General features: G+C 40.4%; 1 protein-coding gene across 2 annotated transcripts in view; it reads right to left on the bottom strand.

Annotated features, from left to right (window-relative positions):
• The window catches only part of rhpn2 (rhophilin, Rho GTPase binding protein 2), a 43,693-nt gene that overhangs the window by 6,317 nt on the left and 14,286 nt on the right, over window positions 1-23,090 (bottom strand). Inside the window, exons 3-12 of one of the 2 annotated variants that reach the window (XM_071910534.2) lie at window positions 22,037-22,165; window positions 14,625-14,700; window positions 13,411-13,488; window positions 12,433-12,557; window positions 10,502-10,668; window positions 7,006-7,193; window positions 6,470-6,626; window positions 2,381-2,500; window positions 1,887-2,081; window positions 690-766 (exon numbers count right to left, since the gene is read on the bottom strand). In XM_071910534.2, the coding sequence (XP_071766635.1) occupies window positions 690-766; window positions 1,887-2,081; window positions 2,381-2,500; window positions 6,470-6,626; window positions 7,006-7,193; window positions 10,502-10,668; window positions 12,433-12,557; window positions 13,411-13,488; window positions 14,625-14,700; window positions 22,037-22,165 (1,312 nt within the window). The remainder of the gene's footprint in view (window positions 1-689; window positions 767-1,886; window positions 2,082-2,380; window positions 2,501-6,469; window positions 6,627-7,005; window positions 7,194-10,501; window positions 10,669-12,432; window positions 12,558-13,410; window positions 13,489-14,624; window positions 14,701-22,036; window positions 22,166-23,090) is intronic. The other variant, XM_071910535.2, reaches the window with a different exon arrangement.

Genomic DNA, 23,090 nt, shown 5'->3' with positions numbered 1-23,090 from the left:
CCACCACCACCACCACTCCCCCTCCCACACACACCCAGAGGCTTTTATCCAAAGCACCTTACAGATGAGTTGTCCCAGTGACACATGAGGAGTGTAGTAGTGCTGCTGTCAAGGCAAAACCTTGCATCTTTAATAAGTCGACCTTTCAGGAATGTAGAAAACCAGCCTTATTTTCAGATTGACCGCCATGTATTTGTAAAATGTTATCATGGGTGTTGAACAGATTTCATGGGGTCAGGAGACTGGTTCTACACAGAAAGGACCATGGGAACCTTCAGTTAACAGTGTGTTTTCTCCCCACGACAGCAGCGCTCATTTATAATAGCAGTGTTCAACTCCTGGGTGATTTTGATTTCTGGTTGAATAACTTGCATGTAGTTCAAAGCAGGATCAGAGCACCTCTGTCCATGGTTAGTGTTAGTGCTGCGTTTGTTGAGAGTCCAGGAGGCTTTCGGAAATAGTTGAGACTATGTATGGACTGTTGGTCCATGCCAAAGCTTCCAGGAGACTCACTCTCGGCTGGTTGTATTCAGGAATGACAACAAAAAAACACTCTGGGTGTTAAAATTAAGTATGCTTTAAAATTGCAAAACACAAATCCAGAGCTGTTTCATGTCCTGTCCTGAATAAACCAACAGTGTATGTGAAAAACAGCGGTGTGAGTGGAAGAGGATTAGTAGCCCACATACCAGCCTCTGGAAAAAGTCGTTGACTTTCACCTTCGTTGACGCGGGAACTTCCAGCTCTGCTTTGTGCTCTGTTTTAGCTATGGAGAGAAGGGGAAAACAAAGCTGTCATCCTACTGTGTTTATTGTCACAACCGCACTTCAAGTGTCAATATTACATCATCTGTACCTGGAAATACATCTGATTTATCTCATCTGATTACAAGATGTGGAGGTGTGGCTGGCAATACAAAAGCCTTTTAGAAACGGTTTGCAGAAAGACAAACCTCATAAAACAACAGACAGCGCATTGCTACTGCTTGGCATTAGTGTCATTTGTGAAGTGTTTGTTGCGGTGTTGCTGGAGTGACCGGACCGAGTTTCTGTGTAAACCGCAAGAACAATAGCCGTCACCTCAGTGACAGTAAATGGAGACTCCAATAAACTTTACACTTGTCCTATTCAATACTAATATATCCTGTACCATTGTATTCTATGTTATCCTATTTCATTCTATTCTACCCTCACATGTCCTATTCTATACTCCTGCATGCTAAGTGATCCTATTCTGTGCTATTCTATTTTATTTCATCCTATTCTATATTTTGTATGTTATCTTTGGCAAACAGACCATTTTTACTGACCATTGTTCCACACTCAAATTCTATCATATTCTGTTCTACTCTATTCTATATGTTCCTATGTTATAGACAAAAACGACCATGGTTCAACTGGCAGGTAATGTCTGATGATATTCTATCATGTCATATATTCTAGGAGATAAAATTAAAAGAACCTAGTTTGAACTTCGTCCATATGTATCATCATATGTATGTTCTCTTTTGTAAAAAAACAAATAACTCAGTAACTTTCATTGAATACATTTTAAATAAAATCTATGACTTTTAGCGCCCTCTATTAGCAACCAAGGCATTGCAACAACAGTGGCAGACACAGCTTGGTGGCCTATAACTGACATAAATGATAAAGTTAGGCTTTCACAATATCTGTGTGTGTGTGTGTGTGTGTGTGTGTGTGTGTGTGTGTGTGTGTGTGTGTGTGTGTGTTAATAAACTACCCTATCAACCCCCCGCAGAGATATTCTGGTCATTATGTGCTATGGGACCATAAAATTCGGACTTTTTGCACCTTTAAGTATATTTTTACACCAGTAACTGACTTTACGCTCTCAACAAATACTGTAGCTGTCTTTCCACTCACAGATGATGTCCGGTGCCTCCATGTAGTCGGTGAACTCGTCCTCATTGTCGTTGTCGGTGAACTTGTTGAGCGAGCGCTGGAGGCTGGCCTGAAGAATGTCCTGCAGGACCTCCAGCTTCCTCAGGTGGCGGCACAAACCGTAGATCCTCAGCGCCTCCTCATGGCCCAGGATGGCCCGGCGAAGGTGAGCTTTGCCTGAGGAGAAGGGAGGAGAGGTCAGTAGGAGGAGAAGAAGGATATGGGGATGGGAAGGACAGAAGAAGAGGGGTGAAGAGGAGAAAGTGGAGAGGAGAGGGGAGATGGAGAAGAAGAAGACAGATCAGAGGAGAGGAAGAGGGAAAGTCAGACCAACAGAAAGTTAGCAATGGGAACCTGGATCATAGTCAGCTATTAAAATATGGATTAACATCAGAACCACGGGACTGACAGAATCTACTGGGTTCTACTGCATTCTGCTGGCTTCTGCTGTGTTGAACCTGCATGTTAGGTCTTACCGATGCGGCGGCGTTCCTCTCTCTTCTTCAGGATGTCCAGAGGAGAACGTCCCTCAGGAAGGCGATCATAGACCTGAGACAAAGTCTTCTCCTGCTGGTCCTCATCATCGCTGGGACTCACTGGACACACAGAGGACAGGGGGAAAGAACGACCTATTAATTTTTAATTTTCAAATAAATTCAAAATCAAGGGTCTGCTCCCAGACTGTCTGTTTAAATAATAATATCAGAGCCTTAGTTCTCAATAATTTAATAGACCAGATAGAAGAAGACTTCCACTAGAAATCCACTTCTTCAGTTGATAGAAATGAACTATATGAAGATATTTTGAGGCAAAGTATAGTATGTACATGAAACTACTGAAACCAGTCACTAAGCAATAAGAATGCAGACACCTGAATAATCCTTGTAATCCATCCATCTAATAATCCATGAGTAGCTAGGCTACTTATACAGATCACATAAGAGGAAAATTCAAGCCAAGTTTCATGTGAATAAGAAAACATAGCCGAAAAAGTAGGTTATAATCAAGCTTTTAAGCTGAATGGCCCCACAATTGAATGATGATGAAATGAATAAGAAATAGTGTAAAATGAAATGCATGAATTACATGAAATAGTAAACCATGTAGCTTGGATCTTTTTTTTTTTTTGATGTGGCAAATGGTTGGACTAACCTCCAAACATGCCTATAACATCACATACTTTTACAACAATCAGAAGGCAACATACATTCTAAGGCAGAGAAATAAATGGAACTACAGAACTACCAAACACTGACAATGATGCTACATGCTAACACTTTAGCACTTTAGCATACACTATGTTGAGATAGTAGGCTCCGTGCTAACATTTTAGCATGCACTATGTTGAGTGATAGTTGGCTCGATGCTAACACTTTAGCATACACTATGTTGAGATAGGGCTCCATGCTAACATTTTAGCAAACACTATGTTGTGTGATAGGGCTCCATGCTAACACTTTAGCATACACTATGTTGAGTGATAGTAGGCTCGATGCTAACACTTTAGCATACACTATGTTGAGATAGGGCTCCATGCTAACATTTTAGCATACACTATAAGTGATAGAAGGCCACTAGCATTATGCCAAAAGTGAGAAAATGAGAACTTGTAGCTATAAAGCTAAATGGTACGTCATTTTGGTACGTCATGCGGCTAAGTCTGGCAGCTTTGTGAATGAGAGTGGTAGAATTTACATGAAATATGATACAAAAATACAAAAATAACGTACTCTTTCGCACTACCGGGGACTACTTTTCCTGTTTCCATAGGAAGTGAAGGTGGTGATCGATGGGAAACTGTGTGCAGCTAAGAATCATTGCACAGTGGATGAATATGTGGTTGCTCACTTAAAAAATAACATTTTGTAAATAATACAAAATAGTTCCAGAAATGAATCCAAAGGTGGATTCAACAGGTAAATCATAAGGCATAAGCGCTTTCTATTGGATTCACCTAACTAGTCAGACAGTATTCAGTGTTTTAATATTGAACTGTGGTTGTAGTTTATCTGTTTATAGCAGCACTCTTCATTATGTCCAGTTTCTGGGCTGAATCCTCTCTCTACAGTCCTGTTAATTACTACATTCTCCTCATTCACACAAGAATCTGTTAATGAGCTGCCAAACTCAAAGTGCCTTTGCTCTGTCACCCCTCCACCCGGTCCTGTCCCATTCAGACTGCACTGGACCGAACTATAACCCCTTATCCCCCCACCACCACCACCATGTATAGTGCCTCTATTATACTATTTCAATTTGTTTCTTCAAGTTCAAGTTTCAACTTGTTTGTTCACAGGGGGCATTTGGAATCACAGCAAGTATTAAAAAAAGACTTACTTTTTTTCTTTCTTTTTTTTTAAACACAGCCTGTTATGCTTGTGGCAAGATTATTGAAAGATTTATTATATCAATGTACATTTTCATATACATAAGCTTCTGAATTCATTAATTGTTTAATTTTGCTTTCAATTTTGTCTCTCCCACATTTACCTTTTTATGTTAGGTTACATTTGTTGTATATTTGTATGTCTGTCTATACGACACATTGTAAACGTGACAGATTTCCAATGCAGGGTGTCAGTGCAGAGTTTCAGGCAAACAGCATCAGACTAAATCAACAGCAACACCAATTGTGGAGGATTTCTACTCACACAGACATCTTTCTCTTCCTCTCTTCCCTCCTCCCTAAGTCGCTCAACCTTTGTCTCTCTCTCTCTCTTTCTCTCTCTCTCTCAAACCCTTTCTCTCTCCATCTCACCACCTGATTATGCAGATAGCATTAAAAGGCTACATAACTGTAATACCCCCCACCTGACTACTTCTATTTCAATCCAGTTATTTTTATTTTTTTTTACCTTTCAACCATTCTCCCTCACTCATTCAATCTCTTCGTCTCTCTCTCTTTATCTTGCTGCCTGACTATGACAGCATAAAGAGGCTGCAGAGTTCCTCACGGCTGGAAACACAGCCTCTCTTTACCATGGGGAGTGTTTTTTGTGTGTGTGTGTGTGTGTGTGTGTGTATGTGTGTGTGTGTGAGAGAGAGAGAGAGAGAGAGAGAGAGAACTGTAAATAGCTGTTATGTAATAGTGTTGTGGCTGGCTGTGGTTCAGTCGAGCTCTCTCATATGACTGCAGCGCTGGCCGACACAGTGCTCTACAGTTTGTTTGAATGGGATATCTGATTCTCCGGGGTGTTTCAAATCAGACAGGTAAAGTCCTGGAACACCGATCCTGGAACAGCCTGATACCTTCCTGGTATGTGAATGTACACTGCAAAAACTGACAGACTTGTTATGTTATTTTATCTTGTATCCAGACTTATCAAGCTTATTTTAGGATTTTATTTTAGTGAGATCATCTTACTGCACTGGCAGATAATTTTAGTTTTAACAACTTCGTTTTTCAGGATAATGTAACTTGTTAAAATCGTCTTGGAGAAAGCTTCTTGTTTCAAGATTTTCTTCATTGTTTTATGATGATTTCTTGAAAGAAGTCATATTGGCATGAATCAAGTGAAATTTATTGAAACCACCAAGATCGTCTGTCAGTGCAGTGAGATAATTTGACTAAAAATGTCATGAAATAAGCTTGATAGGTCTGGAAACAGGATAACATCACTTGACAACATGTCATTTTTTGCAGTGTACTGTACAGAGCTGGCCTGGTGTATGAACACATGCTGTATTTCCCTCACGCAGAGAGCTCAGAGTGTTTTGGAGTAGAGACGAGGGCTAAAGACATGACAGTTTACTGTGTCACAGTAACCTACATTTAGAAACAAATCCACCTAATCACAGTATTTACTTTTACTTAGAAAATACTGACCTACACCCACACCACAACGATCTTTTTCAGGAATCTCTCTTTTTCTAGCCTGGCTGTTATATACTGTATTTCAGACATTATTTGCCCTCAGCCAATTCTTCAAGGTAGATTTGTGACACAACTGCAAAGCCTCTATTGCCTCTTAAAATATTATCTTTCTTAAAGCAAGTGCGAAAACATCTGCCAGTGTGGTGAGATCTTTTCCACTGTTTCAAATACAAATGAACTTGTTTCAAGAATTTTCTCAAATTAAGTGTCATTTTCTTGATACTAGTGGAGTGATCTGCCTTATTCTTCCTTGTTTCTATAAAATTCATTAAATGAAAGGAGAGATAAGTAATAAGAGACTAAATTAGTTGTTATGGTAGTGCATATGGTACTACAGTGTATTTGGTTCAGTCCCACTGAAGCGGTGAGGTTAGTGGATGTTTCCCTCAAACTAGTTACATATTGGTTTTCTGCATCTTTATAATCACTGTATTTGGCTTACTACTTCAGATATTTCTATTAGTCTTTAAATTTTCCTCGATTTCCTCTAATTCTCAATGCATTTGCTTTCATTTTCAAAACCAGTCAACCACATATTTTTATCTCGGTAAGTGAGTTGATAAAAACGTAGAGCGAGAAAGACAGGCAAAATGGAATTAAGTAAGAAATCTATCTATGAAAGCCTGTTCGGTCAGCCTGAAACTGGCTATTACATCCAGTCTAAATGAAGGTTAGAAGCTGTTTCTCTTACACTGGTGGTCCAGTAGTGCAGTGGCTACGAAGTAGTGAGCCAGGGAGCGGTAGTGGTTGGTTTTGACCTGCGACATGGTGGACCAGAACAATGGGACGTTGTCTTTGATTGGCGTCTGGATCATGGACTGGTGGACGTGGTCGTAGGTTTCTGAAACCTGGCAGGGAAGGCAGGATAGAGTTACTGGGAGTACATTAACAGCGCCGACCGGTACAAATTCCAAACTCACTGATAGAAGTGGGGAATCTGACTCTGAAGTGACATTATTACTTTACATTCACACTTAATGTCATTCCTAATGGGGCCACAGGACCCATCAGCACTTCAAAATAACCATATTCAGTTAAAGGGAGAGTGCACTACATGGAGAAATCAAGTCAAGTATAACAAAAAGCAGAAGGTGCTTTACAGAGCAACAAATATAGAACAAAACAAGAACATTTTGTATAGGATAGAGCCTGTGTGTGTGTGTGTGTGTGTGTGTGTGTGAGAGAGAGTGTGTGTGTGTGTGTGTGTGATTGTATGTGTTTCTTTACCTTCGCAGCCTCCTGGGCCATCTTCAGCAGGGAGTAGAAGTGGTTCCGGATGCCCGGCAGAGCGGTCTTCTCAAACAGACACTCCTGAGACTGGGCCAGCATCATCCGGATCAGCATACTGAGCATGGCTGGACTCATGTCATAGCTGGGGGTGTGGGTGAATGTCTCCTTCAGGTGGTTCAGGATACCTGAGGGGGGTCAGCACAGCTCAAACTCAGACTACGTCTTAAGTTCACCAGTTAAGCTTGTTGCACCAGTTAAACTTATGTTCAAACGTAGGCTAGTTTGAACGCAAAGTCTAACCAAGTCTGAGTTTACGCATTTCTAAAATTTTAAATGGTGGCACTAACTGAAATAGCTATTTTAATAATCCAAATTTCAGTTTCCCAGATGATGCACATTCCCGATGTTAATATTGCCTACATTTGAATTCACTTCACTTAATGCTCCAGACAGTCAGAACTGGGACGATCTAAATAATTGCAAAATTTGTTTTTAGAATTTAGATCATTGAACTGACGGCAAACTACATTTTTCGCTAGCTAGCAATAAAACAAATGGCCTAGGCCTAACGTTTTTCCACCATTAGTGATGGGATTGCATATGCTAGGCTTTACTCTGAAATTAACGGTTAAACCACTTGACGTCACTATTGCTGTCTGTAGCCTATTAGTTACATCCAGTTGTGTAGATTTATGTCTGTGGTTGTAGAGGGTAAGGGAGACTAACGAGAAATTAATCCTAATACTTTGTAGCCTATGCCTTGGCTACTAAATAACATAGGCCAACCTATTTGTTAATGTTTGTTGACAGTTCTAAATTTGTACGTTTTATCCTCTTTATCTTGCTATCGCGCATGTTATGATATTAATTTAGCAACCGTTGATTTGGGCACAAGATTGGTCGTGGCAGGGGAAAACGTCACTGTCTGCGGCAATATTTTGGTTAGTGGTCCTTAAGTTCTACTAGTTAAGATGTACCTTAAGTCTCATGGTGCAACTAAACAAAGACACAACTTTAGTGTCCAACTAACTAGTTTCAAACAGTTAGTGTGGACTTTACACCCTAACTTACGATAGAGCATATGTTCAGCTGGTGCAATAGGCTGCTTGGTGGTACTTTTAAAGGAAGGGTTATACACATTCACTGCTGGGAGCTGCCCAGTACAACCACAGTCTTCTACCGTCAGCCACTGGGAGCTACTTAGAATAATCACAGTCTCCTGCTGCTGGCAACTGGGAGCTCCACTAGAGCAGTTGTGGGGTTCCTTAGACAACTGAGCCACCAGGACGCATGACGTTGTGAATTTGATTCTGACTCATGACCTATGTCACGACATCTTCCTCCTTTCCTGATGTCTGTCACTCTCTACTAGACACTGTCTAATAAAGGGAAAAAGATCAATGTCTATGTGCTGCTTTTAAATTGAGCCAAAACACAAACCATCTGAAATTAGTTTTTCATGTTAGCTGGAAGCAACAAGGCTTTCTGCATTCCAACTGAGCACAACTCCCTCTTATTTTACAGATTAAAAACTTGGCAGCAGAGGGCTGTAGACAGCTTAATAACAGAGCGCTGTCTCAGTAGTCTTCAGCTGTGGTTCTGCCCATGTTAGCTCACTCCTCCCATCCTCTAAACCTCTCTTGTTTCCCTGACTAAAGGCCGCTGCAGCAGCCCATGATCTGCCCCCAGGGTGAAGGCTGACTCCCATCTACACCTAGCATCTCTGGCTGTCACCTCCCGTCCAAGTTTATTACAGGTTCTTCATACTGGAGACAATGTTTCCCATAACAGTATAATTGTTTTATTTCATACAAGACTAAATTATAGCCATCGCAGCAACATAACCAAGCCCTGGGCAGAGCTGTAATTATTGTGCAATACTCCCTCCGCTGCCAGGTCATAATTCTATCAAGACTTGTTTGAGCTTTCTCAAACCTCTGAGGGCAGGGAAACTACCAACATGACACGGGAGCCATAGGAAGACCGTCAGCACTCATCCTCCATCATAGATAAGAATGGCGATGACGCGGCAAAAAGGCCACACCTACAAAGTGCGGGGCAAGTGCGAAACCCTAACAAAACAATAAATCGTCATTTTCTGTGGTTGCTTCGTCTGTGTTCTAATAATTTATGTGAAATGTATATGGTGTAAATTATTTGTTGTTACCTTTTCATGGCTGTCAAACAACAGCAAGATCATTAAAAAGTTTTTTCTTGAAGCCTCAAAATGCTAACATGAGTCCTCTCTTGAACGGGAGTTTGCACAGAAGTTTGCTAGCTTGTTAGCAAGCTAGCTTGTTAGCTTGTTTGACAGACGTGAAAAGGTTACGGGCAACAACACCACACATTTCGCATAAATTACTAGAATACATAAACGGCAACCACAGAAAATGTTGATTTTTTCTTTTGCCAATAGAAACTGAATAGGGCTTCGCACTTGTACCGCACCTTGTAGGCGCGGCCCATTTGAAATGTCACGCCATTCTTATCTATGGAGGAGCAGTCGCAGGGTGTATATGGCACATGGCTCTGCTCCTTCTGAGAATGAGGCGTTCACACTAGTCGTCTTTTCCCAAACTGCTTAGTGTCTTTTTTTATATTAAAGTCAATGGTCAAAAGTTAGCCGAGGTACTGTTATCATTTCTATCAACTTTCTATCAACTATTTGGCTTGTGGTTAAACTGTAAGGCTGGGGTCTGTTCAGTTGAATTGTTTCAGACTGTAGCGTATATGTCCCAGGCTGGGGGTGGGGAGAGGTGTTGGGGTGTGGTGGAGGTTGGGGTGGTGGGAGGTCGTTCTGTCATTGGCTCCCTATTCTCAGTCTTCCTCTCTCACTCTCTTTCTCTTACTTTCCCTCTCTCTCTTTCTCTTATCACAGGTGCCGTCTCAGGCTATCTGTGAACGCTGTCTGTCCGTGAGAACTCATGTTAGAGAAGCTCAATAAATCCCATTGTTCATTGAGACTGGAAGATCCTCTTTTCCGCCAGTTTTCCCACAGGATCATTAAAGTCTTTGGGGGGTGGGGGCTGCCCAACACTGGCTGCGTTTAAGATAGTTAAGTAGATAGTTAAGATAGTGAAGTTAATGCTCATATTGTACAACAAGGTAGACAACACAACACTAATATCATCAGCTGCATGTGTATACTACACATTCTATGGTTCCAGATGTCCTGTGTTAATGAACATAACTCCGGAGGGAAATGAATGCAACAGTTGGAGGATGAAAACCACATATCTGCAAAAAGTCTGATTTGAAGGAATGAAGGAAACGATGCTACTTTTCTCATTTGACACCCTTGAATCCTGGAAATTATGCAGTGGGAGTTTTAACAGGTTCAAGGGTGCAAGGATGGTTAAAAGTCAATCAACATTTAGAAAAGTTTACATTAAAGAAAACACCAAAATCACGGGTGTGTGGTCTTTCTGACTATGTTAGTGGTTTTTCACAGTTATTTGATATCACCAGGATATCACTCCTCGCCACTGCATACCTGCAGCTTTCTGGAAGCAGGAGATGGCCTCCTCCAGGCCAGCGATGGTCTGCCGGTCACTGCGGGTACCAATCTGTGTGTAGAGGGCGGCCATGTTAAAGAGGATGCTGGCCTTCTCCAGCGAGAGGTTCTGCTGGCACACCGGCACTCCGGTGAAGGAATCGTACCTGAAGGAGAGAGACAGGAGCACTCAATATCACATCCTCTGTTGTCATAGGTGGGTCACAAATTTATTGAGCCTGCTAAGAAGTGATTCCACCTGTGTTTGTGATACATGTAATACATCATGTTGAATATCACATTTTTTTCTCAACATGACTTCATCACGTGACTAATTATCACGTTTAATTGGGACTATTTTCACTTTTCCATTGTTGCGCACTGTTACCTCTGGTAGCAGTGAAGAGGCAAAACAAAACTTGAGGCAGAATGGGACACAACGTCTCACTCGAGACATTTAATTCTGGCCGAATGGAACTACTTTTGATACAATGGCAACTACAATAATTGTGGCGCTATAAAGTCACGTTAGGAAAAAATACAATAAACCTGTTATTTAAATGATCAATTATGTTAGTCAAGGCAGCAGTATGTCTCTGCGAGTTGTTTAATGGATTTGGTCTAAAAATAAAATTACACCGGTGTTAACCTTTAATACTGTGTTCACACAGCAATATTAGGACATTCTTTCTCATACAGACTTGATGTCTCCTCTCCTTCATCCCGATGCCTCTTATGGCTTAAACCTCGGAAGGTTTAAGCCTTTAAGCTTATCCCCTCCATCTCTCCTTTATGGGTGAAGTGGATATAATAGATTATATCAACAAGAGATCAGAGCTTTCACCTGGATTCACCTGATCAGTCTGGTTGATGGAGAAACCAGAAGCTCTGATGGGTTGGACACTGGTAATTTGACCCTGTTGCATGCTGGAAGTTCATGGTTATCTTAATCAATGATCAGAGGTTTTAAAAACAACACATGACCTGGTTAGACCAGCTACATGCTCACAGAATCAAGGAAGTCATGTTTAGATGAAAACAGCTGATGCTGAAGCGTCTGTTGTGAGTACAGTAAAGGTTTAAGTTTTTAGTTATGCATATATCAAATGTATTCAATATTGAAGGAGATAAGGACTTGAGATTGCCAAAGTTTCCATCAACAGGCATGGGTCCTGTCCCTGAGCAAGACAATGACTTGCTCAGGCTGACTTGCTCACTCATTGTTAGTCCCTCTCTCTGGATAAAAGTAACATAAATATGATGTAACATTACTAATCTATAAATTACATGAGCTTTGAAGCCGTTTCTATCTGTGCTCTGGACTGGAACCACCTGCCAACTCAGTGTCCTCCTTTAAAACACTTCAAAACACACTTTACTTAAACTACTGTTTGTACTGCTGCCTTTGTTTTAATAATTCTGTGCATTTTCCCTTTTGTATTTTATTCTTTATTTATTGTTCATGTATTTTTATGCTAACCAGAGGGGCAAGCGTTTCTGTGTCCTGATGTGTCTAGGAGCCTGTAGTATTTTCATTAGGTCCTTGTTGAACTGCCATGTCTGAAATGCCTGTGGTTGTAACCTTTATAGGCCAGCTGATAGACGTAAGTGTTTGGCTAGCAGACGATTCCTTTCAAGTTCCCTGTTTTCCTGGTGCGTCATGTCATTTTACAATGTTAGATTGTTTGATTTAGGTTTTGCAGAAAAGTGTTATATCAATAAAGTTTATTATTTTTACATTTTTATTATTGTTATTACAATTATTACATTATTTGGGAAGATTCTTATAGGTGGCAAGCATGTAACTAGCATTAAACTAGTTTTCACTTGTTTGTTATTGCTGTTTTCATGTACCTTGTAAAGCACTTTGTAACTCTGTTTTGTTAATAAAGGTGGATATTATTATTATTATTATTTTAATCATTATGTACCAGGTGAAGAAGATGCCTGTCTGGCGGGTTGGGGAGAAGAATCGGCTCTCCAGCAAAGGAAGATGGCTGAAGTATTTTGCCAGCATCTCCATCCCGGCCTCACTTCGGCTCGGCGTCCGGCAGGCCTGGGAGATGAAAGGAAACAGTAATAATGAAGAATGTCTGGTGGTGAATTAAGACGGGCGGAAACCCAGTAACTCCAGTTTGTACTGGGATGAAGGATTTCACAGTCCTCTAGGTGAAAGAACATTTTATGACTCTTGGGAGTATTAAACTTGGCTAAGCTTGGTTGTCTTCATTCCTAAAAAGTTCACACTTTGGAGATTAATGGGTTTCACCAGACAGCAGTGATAGACTAGTGTAAAAAAGCTACAGTGTCAGAAATGGTATTATATCATATATCCAGGGTTGGAAAAAGTATGTCGTAAGTATGTAAGTCTTACTTTGCTGAACTTTTACTTAAGTTGAGGCAAAATTACTGGTGTAAAAATCTACTTAAGTAAAAGTAAAAAGTAGTTCATTTAAAATGTACTCAAGTAAAAGTTACCAAGTTACTTTTTACAAAAGGGAACATTGTTGGTGTGATTTTTTCCATGCAATTATAAAAGAGGACAGAGTTCAAACTCAAATCTTTTAAGTGGAAAAAAAAAAAATTAAAGTAAAGCCAGTTTACTCTTCTGTCACACACTGTGAATGGCTCCACATTTGGCCAATTTATGACTGTCCAGTTTCTGATGCAATGCTTATTGGAGAGCCTACAAAAATTGTACTCTGTGATGGATGTGATTTAAAATGTAGCAAAGTACAATACTTCGATCAAAACATACTTAAGTTTAAGTAAAATTACTGATTTCAATAAATACTCAAAAAGGTAAATTTACACAAAAAAAAACTGCTCAATTACAGTAACAAGAGTAAATGTAATGAGTTACTTCTACCCTTGTATATATCATATATCAAATGATGAATGTACAGTACCTGTCGCAGGTCCATTAGATCTGCAATTTCATCGTCGAAGCTGTTCCCATCCTCGCTATAGTGCTCCAAGATGAAATCCTGTGAAAAGCCAACACATCTCATCTCACTGAATGCTACTGATCCACACATTAACACTACTAGTCACCATAGCAATGAGAGTAATCAGTAAAAAAAAAAAAAAAGGAAAGTAAATTGTAGATTGTGGATTTAACTGCATCTCGCGACTTAAACCAGGTGGCCTAGTTGAGCTAATCAGGCAACCTAATTGTTTGGTCTATTTAAGATGGCGACTATATACCTTTTTCAAGTCTGAAGAGGAGCTGTGGTGCTCGAAACGTCACTCTGTGGTGCTATACAGTAAAGCAGTAGGGGGGAGCTACAGCTAGTTTCTTGCTTAACAACTCCTAACTGAAAGGTCACAGGTTTGATTCTCAAACCTGTGACCTTTCAGTTAGGAGGCGGCCTCTTTACCAATCTGGCCACCCTGCCACATCATCCCTAAACTCTAGCATAGAAGCCAAGTGCAAGTCACGAGTGCCAAGTGGGCTGGTGAATGCTGTCATTGTGTCAGAGCCAGCCAGAGGTAGGAGACACCTGGTCATTAAGCCTGAGGTGTGATTACAGTCGATAAGTGGAGCGAAATTAACCCGCCCAAAGATCAGGAAGTCAGAACGCCTCCCACAATGCCAGCCAACAGCCCTAATCAGCATGCAGCTCACTGTAAATGTGCCATCGGGGTATTTACAACATGCTTCACTGAGCGGCAAGGCAGCTATGTGGTGGTAATGCACTGGTTGTGGCAGGTAGGCTTGGGCGATATTCCAAATGTAATATCGCGATACTGTCCTGCCAAAATATCGCGATATACGATATTATCGGCAGTTTGTTTTTCCAGGTTTTTTGGGAGTATTTTATTTTATTTCTTCCAAATTACATCAAATTTCAAGGCTGTAATAATAATAATTATTATTATTAACAGCCTAGAAATTTGATCTTACTATTCAAGCATTGGAGGAAAAAAATGAGGGTTATTGTATGTAAAGCACTTTGTAAACATTGTTTATTATCCTTCCAGTCAATAATCACTGACCTACTTTTGGGTAATTAAACTATTTTTGTTCAGTCAGACGATCTATTGTTCCTCAGTTAATTGTGAGGATAACATAATGACTTCTTTTTAAGTCATAGTGAAATTGTGGTCAGTTCTACTGTACCTTGAATGCAACGGAGAAGTCCACCTCTTTAGTCTCCTTCAGACCCAGAGGAATGAGGGGGATGTTTGCCGTCTCCCTGTACGCAAATCAGACAGAAACAGAGATATCGGAATGAGTAACAACTAACATAGCAGCACAGTACGTACTGACATACAGTGCATGGTACAGCAGGGCCTCATGCAGTGCCAAGGGACAGTGCAGAACACACAGACACTAGACTACACATACACTGCCTGTCAAAAGTTTGGGGACGCCACATTTTTCTTTATTTTTACAATTTTCCACATTTTAGAATAACAGTAAAGACATCAAATCTATGAAATAACACAAATGGAATTATGCAGTGACCAAAAACTGTTAAACAAATCCAAACTATATTATATTTTAGATTCCTTAAAGTAGCCACCCTTTGCCTTGATGGAAAGACAAAGGCTTTGGAAAGAAATTCATACATAGGCATCAACTTCACTATTTATATTTGTCTAAGAAACACATTTCAAGCATTTAAGCAGAAGCCTTTAGATCAAACTGGCTTTAAGAGAATGAAAAACATAGTACATTCAATCAGGTGTCCCCAAACTTTTGACAGGTAGTACAGTAACATAAGCATGTGACCAAGCAGCAAAACACATTATCAATCAATTGGCTAATGGTGGAAAAAAACAGAGGCATTAAGGTGTGATAAAAGATATCAGGTGGAAGGAACTCCCTTTGACGACAGAGCAAGCCTTGTTACGCACAACATGTTGTCAGCACAGTCAGATCACAGTTTAGAGTAAATAACAACGCGTATTGTACTAGGTACAGCCCAGTCACACCAACCACAGAATTTTCTATTTGTTCAATTTGTTGTTAGGGGTTTGAAGCCCATGTCTGCTCTCACTGTACTGTATGATAAAAATGCCCACCACTATACACACTGCACCGTCAAAAGCTTGGACCCACCTGATTGAATGTACTATGTTCTTCATTCTCCTAAAGCCATTTTGATCTAAAGGCTTCTGCTTAAATGCTTGAAATGTGTTTCTGCCTGAAAAGTTGATGCCTACGTATGAATTTCTTTCCAAAGCCTTTGCTTTTCCATCAAGGCAAAGGGCGGCTACTTTAAAGAATCTAAAATATAAGATAGTTTTGATTTAACACCTTTTTGGCCACTGCATAATTCCATTTGTGTCGTTTCATAGTTTCGATGTTTTTACTATTATTCTAAAATGTGGAAAGTAGTAAAAATAAAGAAAAATGTGGTGTTCGCAAACTTTTGTAGGTCGACCGAACTGTCCGGTAATGCACCTTTCTAGACTTCCAGCCCTACCTCCTCTCCATTAGCTTCTGTCAGAACAGCCATCAAACAGCAGATAAACCCTGCATTCAGGCCTCAGGCATATAATTGTTTCCAGCTAGCTCTGGTAGTATAAACCTGGAGGTCCTTGTTGTTGACAGATGGAAAGCAGGTCCGGCTTCTTATCGGAGCTGAGGAAATATCACCTGACAAATGCCTGCTGCTGATTAGACGGTCTATAAAAAAAAGACCCAAAACCTCCTCCTGCCGTCTGGGGGAGAGAGGCGTTTCTAAATAAATCACCAAGCTTTAAATCAACCTACATTTACATTTGAGACTTTGCTGTCATGACTTTGTCTAACAAATGACGTTGTCCAAACTCTAATTTTAATCAGCATTCTTTCGGTGTAAGGGATCAGAGGTGAGGTACGGCCTTATCACTGTACAAGAAGTCCGAAAATACATGTTCAGAAAAGCACAGCCTCAGTCTCATTCATCACTTGATGATATGGCAGCATTCCTCTTGCATACTGTGCTCTGTGAATGACAGAAAGGCCTCATTCATCAGAGAGAGAGAGAGAGAGAGAGAGAGAGAGAGAGAGAGAGAGAGAGAGAGAGAGAGAGAGAGAGAGAGAGAGAGGGGGAGAGAGAAGGAGAGAGAGAGAGAGAGAGAATGCAGTGTCATCCATTAGTACTTGCAGATGAGATCACTCTAGTCTTTTCTCTGGTTTGGGGGGGCTGAGGACTTCTCTTCTGTTGGAATGTTGAAATGTTAAAAGCCTCCCAGCAGTTCAGCACCCCCCCCCCCCCCCCCCCCCACACACACACACACACACACACACACACACACCCCAACCACCACCACCGCTCTCCTGCCCATCGTTTAGGCGCCAATGCCTAAGACATGGAACAGATGAGTATCACCATGGTAGCCCAGCCTAGCTCTGGTTTGCACCAATGGCAGCTCAGGACAACCTCCACCCTTTACTAAATACCAAAACCACAGAGACTCGTAATCCATTTAGTCACCAAGTGCAGGAAACATCAGGAATTAGTCTTGCAAACATTGGTGCAGAGAGACATTACCAGAATAACACAGTAGTACACAGCACATACTGACACACATAGTAGAGATAGAGTGTAAGAGTGTAAAGAGTCAGTCAGTTGTACTGTATACAGTATACTGGTGTGTTTCAGGCTGTAAATGGCAGGAGGTTTTGGCTTTTGCAACAATGGGAGAATGCACAACAATATCTGCCACCAAATGCACAATCACATGTTAAATATTCAAACTGATGTTCATTGCATTGAACTGCACTGATTAGTAATATAAGAAGTATGATAAAACTCTATTTTTCAAAGAATATTGCCTAATTTTGGATAGCATTTTGTGAGATATTTTAAATAGTATTTGCTTGTATTGTTATTATTTAGATAACAGAATAGTTCACGACAGCTCAATTTCATTATTTCTTCACAATATGATTCTATTGAAAGACAAAAAAAAAAGACAAAGGTTTCTTGTCTCCCTAAAATGATCATGGATGATAGAGAAGTGTCAGGTATTCAACCCAATCTATCTAATCCAGTTAAGTTTTTTTTGTAGTAATATTTTTATTATTTTAAGATGAAACAAAACTTACAGCTCAGTTCTATGTATATTTACTTAGTAAAACCTGTAAGAGCAAATTGAAACATAGTAAAAGACATAGAGACTACTTAGCCATGGATAAGTGCCAACAGGACCAAGGAAACTGGTTGCAAAAGCTAGAGTGTTGTATGAACCACTCTTTCCAGCAGCTGTGATGGTTTTACATGGAAGACCAAGCAATAGTGAAACAGGGTCCATATCAAATTTCTAGTATTTCTTCCATTTCCTTAAGGATTTTGTTCCAATACTGCTGCCAGTTACGTTAATGAAGCAGCCTGCAGCATAGAGACCTGCTTACTGGCTGCCTATTGTCAAGAGATTTCATTTATCACCAATTTTATAAATACACTCTTAATATTAGGTCAAATAATTTTTCATGAATCGTTAAAACTAATTATAAAAGCTCTCATATTACAGAGGTCTGGCAATAATACAGAGTGCTTTAGCTGCTCTAGTTTTTTATAGGGAGGTTCAAGGAGGTCAGTATGAGTCCTCACTAACTTCATGTACTGCACATGTACTGTCAGCTATTTGTACCATGCAGTTAAAAACATATTACCTTCTCTTTGTGCTATGCATTACCTCATGCCAAAACCAGCTGGATCTGGTCTGAGCGAGCAATAACCTTAAAAAGACACTATTCAGAGGAACAGAGAGCTGGTGGGAAAAGCCGAGAGAGGCGAGGAGAGGCTTTGTCTCCTGGCTGAAGGCTGAGCTTGTGTTTCAGGTAGGTAGGAAGGGGTTAACCCTCCCTTGTGGCTGCGCAGTGTCGTCCTGCCCAGACACCTGCTGGGAAATGACAGGGGACGACTATCTCAACACCTCTGGTATTCCCACATAGAAACCAGGCTTGGGCGATATCCAATATTTTATATTGTGATAGTGTCCCGCCAAAATATCACAATCTTTTTTTTACAGTTTTTTCTTGGGGGTGTATATTATTTTATTTCTTCCAAATGACGTCATATTTCTAGGCTATAATAATAATAATATAATAATGTTGTTAATAATTATTATTATTAACAGCCTAGAAATTTGATCTTACTATTCAAGCATTGGCGGAAACAATGTTTTTTTTTTGGTATAATTTGCTCTAAATTCTATCTAAATTTAATCTAAATTTGCTCTATTTCCAGAAAAACAGGCTGATTGTAGAAAACGGGACCCACTTGAATTAAAAAGACAAATTTTTCACTTCAAGTATGATTATTTTTGCTTTTTTACTATCCTACCACTAGATTATGGCTTTATATGTTTAAAAGCTTGTACAATTGTGTGAGCAACATGAGGGGTGGGAAACTTTTTTTTTTTAAGATAATCAAAACAGAAAGAAAATACATCTAGGAAAAAACACCCTGTGAGCCTCTATTGATATCTGAGGTGTTGTTATAATGAATTATGAGAATCAGGTTAATGTCTCCTGGTTCTCACAGCACTCCGACCCTGTAAGCAAACCATACTAATCTGGGCTTTCCCCGGTGCCAAGGAAACTTGGTATTTGGGGTTTTATTAGGTCATCAGCAGATTTCCGTCTGATTTAAAGGGGAAACCCAAAGTTAGAGGAAAAACTGAAGTAGGTCAGTAGCTCATTAAGAACAACTTAATGGCGAATCGACTGCTGTTTGGAGAAAGAGAATAGCATTCAGTGGGAGATCTGCTATATTAGCAGCCTGGTACTGGGTTGGGAACGATGTTGAATTCCTGTGAGTGACCCTCAGAAATGTTGCCATGGTTACCACCTGACAACCCCCCCATCCCCCACAATCCCCCTCCATCCCCATCACTTTGTTGTTCTGTTGTGATTGGTTGTCATGGGTAACATGGCCTCTTCTAAAGGAGTGGGTTTAGTTTATGTGTGCATGCATATGTAGTGTGTGTGTGTGTGTGTGTGTGTGAACATCTTAAGTGTTCCTAATGAGGAGTCACCTGAGAGCAGAAATTGTTGAATTTAAATGGCTTTAAAATCGTCCTTCATTTGCATTAAAGCACACAAAAGAGAGACTGCCTATGGTTTAAACTAGGAGAGTGGAGAAAAGCCATTTGAAGACTTTTATTCCAAAACTTAATAGGTTCATAATGGAAAAATACTATTACCTGAAATTCATCATTCAGTATCTCTAAAATCTAGAGGATCCAGTCAGTAAAAGTGTTGTCATTTAGGACTTTGGTTCCTTACTATTCTTTACACAGCACCATCACTTGGTTTAATCTTGTACCATTTGATAATTTTGTCATCATGTTGTCAAATATAGATTTTCATAAGACATCTGTAACCATTGTGTTTCTGTCACATACAGTGCAAGGCGTTACTGAGGCCCTTTGTGTCCTAATTACAGCTTTCTGCCATATCTGGATGCATCGACACGTGACTGAGGCTACACATGCATCTCCATTACACACACGCACACCCTATAAACTCCCAACAAAAAACCTGGCTTGGCTTTAAAGAAAGAAAACACCGGAGCCTATCATCATCACACCCACACACACACACACACACACACACACACACACACACACACACACCTGATCGAGACAGCCCTAAGAAGCCGTGCGCGTTGGATGTTTATCTTGGTTTACATGGAAATTAAGATGATCGCTTCCTCGTCGCACCGTGCATTGTGTCCAAAAACCAGCCGGTCCAGTTGAACGACAGCATACCTCTCTCTCTCTCTCTGTCTGTCTCCATGTCTTTCTATATGTCTCTCTCTCTTCCTCTACACCCTTTTTTTCTGCTGCTCTGTCATCAAGCCTCTTTCATCTGCTGCAGTGCATAACACCCTAATCACAGAGTGTCAAAGCCCTCAGCCTCTTTGTTAACAATCAACACTGTATGTGTGTGTGTTGTGTGTATTCTTGTATTTCTATACTAGTGAGAACCGGTTTGAGTTTTAGACCTGAGTGAGGACATGTTTGTGAAATGAGGTCATTTTGTCTGGTCCTAATAATAAGGGTCTAATTTAGGATTAGGACTATACATTAGGGTAAGGGTTAAGATTAGTTAGTTTAGGATTAGGACTTGGTTTTGGGGTTAAAATTAGGATCAGGTTTACATGAGGGTAAGATTTAAGGTTAGGCAGGTTGAGGTGAGGGAGGAGGTTAGGGTTAAAGGGTAACTTCGGTATTTTTCAACCTGGACCCTATTTTCCCATCTTTTTGTGTCTAAGTGACTAAAGGGGACAACAATTTTTGAAATTGGTCCAGTATTGAGCGAGATCGCTTCAGCCGGCAGCCTCGAAACGAGCTGCAATGTAATCCGACGGGGCAATTGTGAACCGTCAATGTACATACACTAAAAGTTCTTGTTTTTGCCACTGACAGGCTCAGATTGTTGTTATAAGTGTCTGACAACATTATGGAAAGGACCCTACAGAGAAATGAAACGTTTTTCTTTACCTTTCGCTTGATCCGGTGTGTGTTTAACCAAGTCTCGCGAGAGTTGAGTTGTTGCAGGAAGTTACACACAGACCGGCATCAACACTACAGCGGCATGTAAGCCTGTTTATGTAGTGCTGTTGTCAGGTGAAAACAACTTGACCCCAATTTTGGTGATCTTCATGTTTTCACTTCAACTGAAGGATTGTATTGTAGGATCCTCTATCAGTTGAGAAACTTCTACAACCCTTGGGCTGCTGAAAGCTTTTCAAATCCCATTGGATAACCTAAAAAAGCATGATGCTCAAGCTAAAAACAAGGCTGCTTCTTAGTTCCTGAAATTTGACATTTGGGAGACACAAAAGTGGAGATAGACTGGCAGCTCTCTGTTACCACTTGAAACACTGCAGAAGTCAACAGTCTGCAAGTGGCTTGCTGCAAAAAGTAAACTACTGTTTACTTTACAAAACAATATGATTTAGGTGCTGTGGCAAGAAGGGGTGGGGTCAAGTGATGGGAGGTAAACAGACAAGTTTCACTTGAACCTCGTTAAAGTGGCGATCCTCGAGATCTTTTTTTATTTTTATTTTGTCTCCATCTTTAATGCTAAGCGCTCACTGCTGTCGTGTTTTTGCACTGCACTTCCCAGAGATCACCTGTCAATCAAACAATACACTGACATGTTCATGTTTTGGAACGGTTCACTCTATTCCATTCAATATTTTAATGCTCACTAATATTCACCAATCTAAATAATTCTGATATATTTGACTATATGAATATTTGTTAACCTCCTAGATCTTACAGTGGTTTTGTAGGGAATCTACAGGTGGGGGATGAGTGTGTACCCTGCTGGATCGCTTCTGGTTAGCCCCGCCCCTCTGGGTGGGTCTATTGTCTTGGTAAGACATGATATTTGTGTTCTCTTCCCTTTATTTTCATTTGTACTTTATGCATGATGGATGTGGAGATAAAATTTTGAATTGTCTTATAAAGCACTTTGTTACTGTGTTACTAATAGGTACTAATAGGATTATTATTATTATTAGTAGTAGTAGTAGTAGCAGTATTAGTATTAGTAGTAGTAGTAGTAGTATTTGTACTCACTGGGCATTCTGGTAGACCTCCACTGAGCTGTTGAGTCCCTCCAGTTGCTCCATCAGTAGCTGCAGGTTGGAGTTAACGTAACTCAGCTCCAATACAACCATCTCTCTGACCTTGTTGTTAGACGTCGCCCTGCGTGCAGGAGAGAGGATGGAGAGAAAGAAAGGTATATATAAATAGAGACATGCAGAGTGAAAGAGAGGCATAGAGAAAGGTCAAAGAAACAGTTTGAAAAAGAGAACGAGAAATAAAGGGGGGGGGGGGGGGGGGTTAGAAATATTAGCCTTGTTATTATGCACTCTGACAACAGCCAAAGTCCCCCACAGCTGATTATTAAAACAAACGGCCCGCCCCTGGTGTGCTGGACAACAGACCTGCGTCACTGTGCCCTGCTGTGCGCTTGATTTGCTGTCTGGCACACACCGATTAACCAAAAGCTCTGAATCACAGTTCCATTCCTGGCATACCTCAACGGGTAGAGCAAGGCACCAACACTGCCAGGGTTAGGGGTTTGATACCCATGGTAAACTCACGGTATTATAAGGCATTTGGGATAAAATCCTCCATCACATGACAGATGTGATGTCAATTTGCTGTGCTTTTGTTTCTCAGCACTAGACCTCCCTGTTGCGCAGGTGGCACAGATCATGTTGGATGTGATGTACAGTATGTATTGCTTTTGAATGCAATACATACTGCTTTGTACAATAAGGATGCATTGTGCTGCTGAATAGTTATTACTGGGGTGAAAACCAAACTGCATGGATTTCACCAAGACAAAGCCCTCTACATTTACACTACTGGGAGATTGAAGTGATTCTCATTCTGTTTGACCATGTTTCTTTAACATTTTAGTATTGTTTTTTAATAAATGTATTTTTATGAAAACAAAAAAAACCTGTTTATTAAGGTACATTTTAGGGATGGGTTGATATGCTTATCTCACGATACGATGAGATACACGATATGGGGTTCACGATGCGATACAACCACAATACGATGTAATAAATAAGAATTCAATGACAACAAAGTCTGACTGTGCAGAATTATGTTCATT

Source organism: Centroberyx gerrardi, chromosome 1 (genome assembly GCF_048128805.1).
Source record: "Centroberyx gerrardi isolate f3 chromosome 1, fCenGer3.hap1.cur.20231027, whole genome shotgun sequence".
NCBI lineage: Eukaryota > Metazoa > Chordata > Actinopteri > Beryciformes > Berycidae > Centroberyx > Centroberyx gerrardi.
The sequence above is the reverse complement of the archived record's forward strand: the minus strand, read 5'-3'. Positions and strand labels throughout refer to the sequence as shown.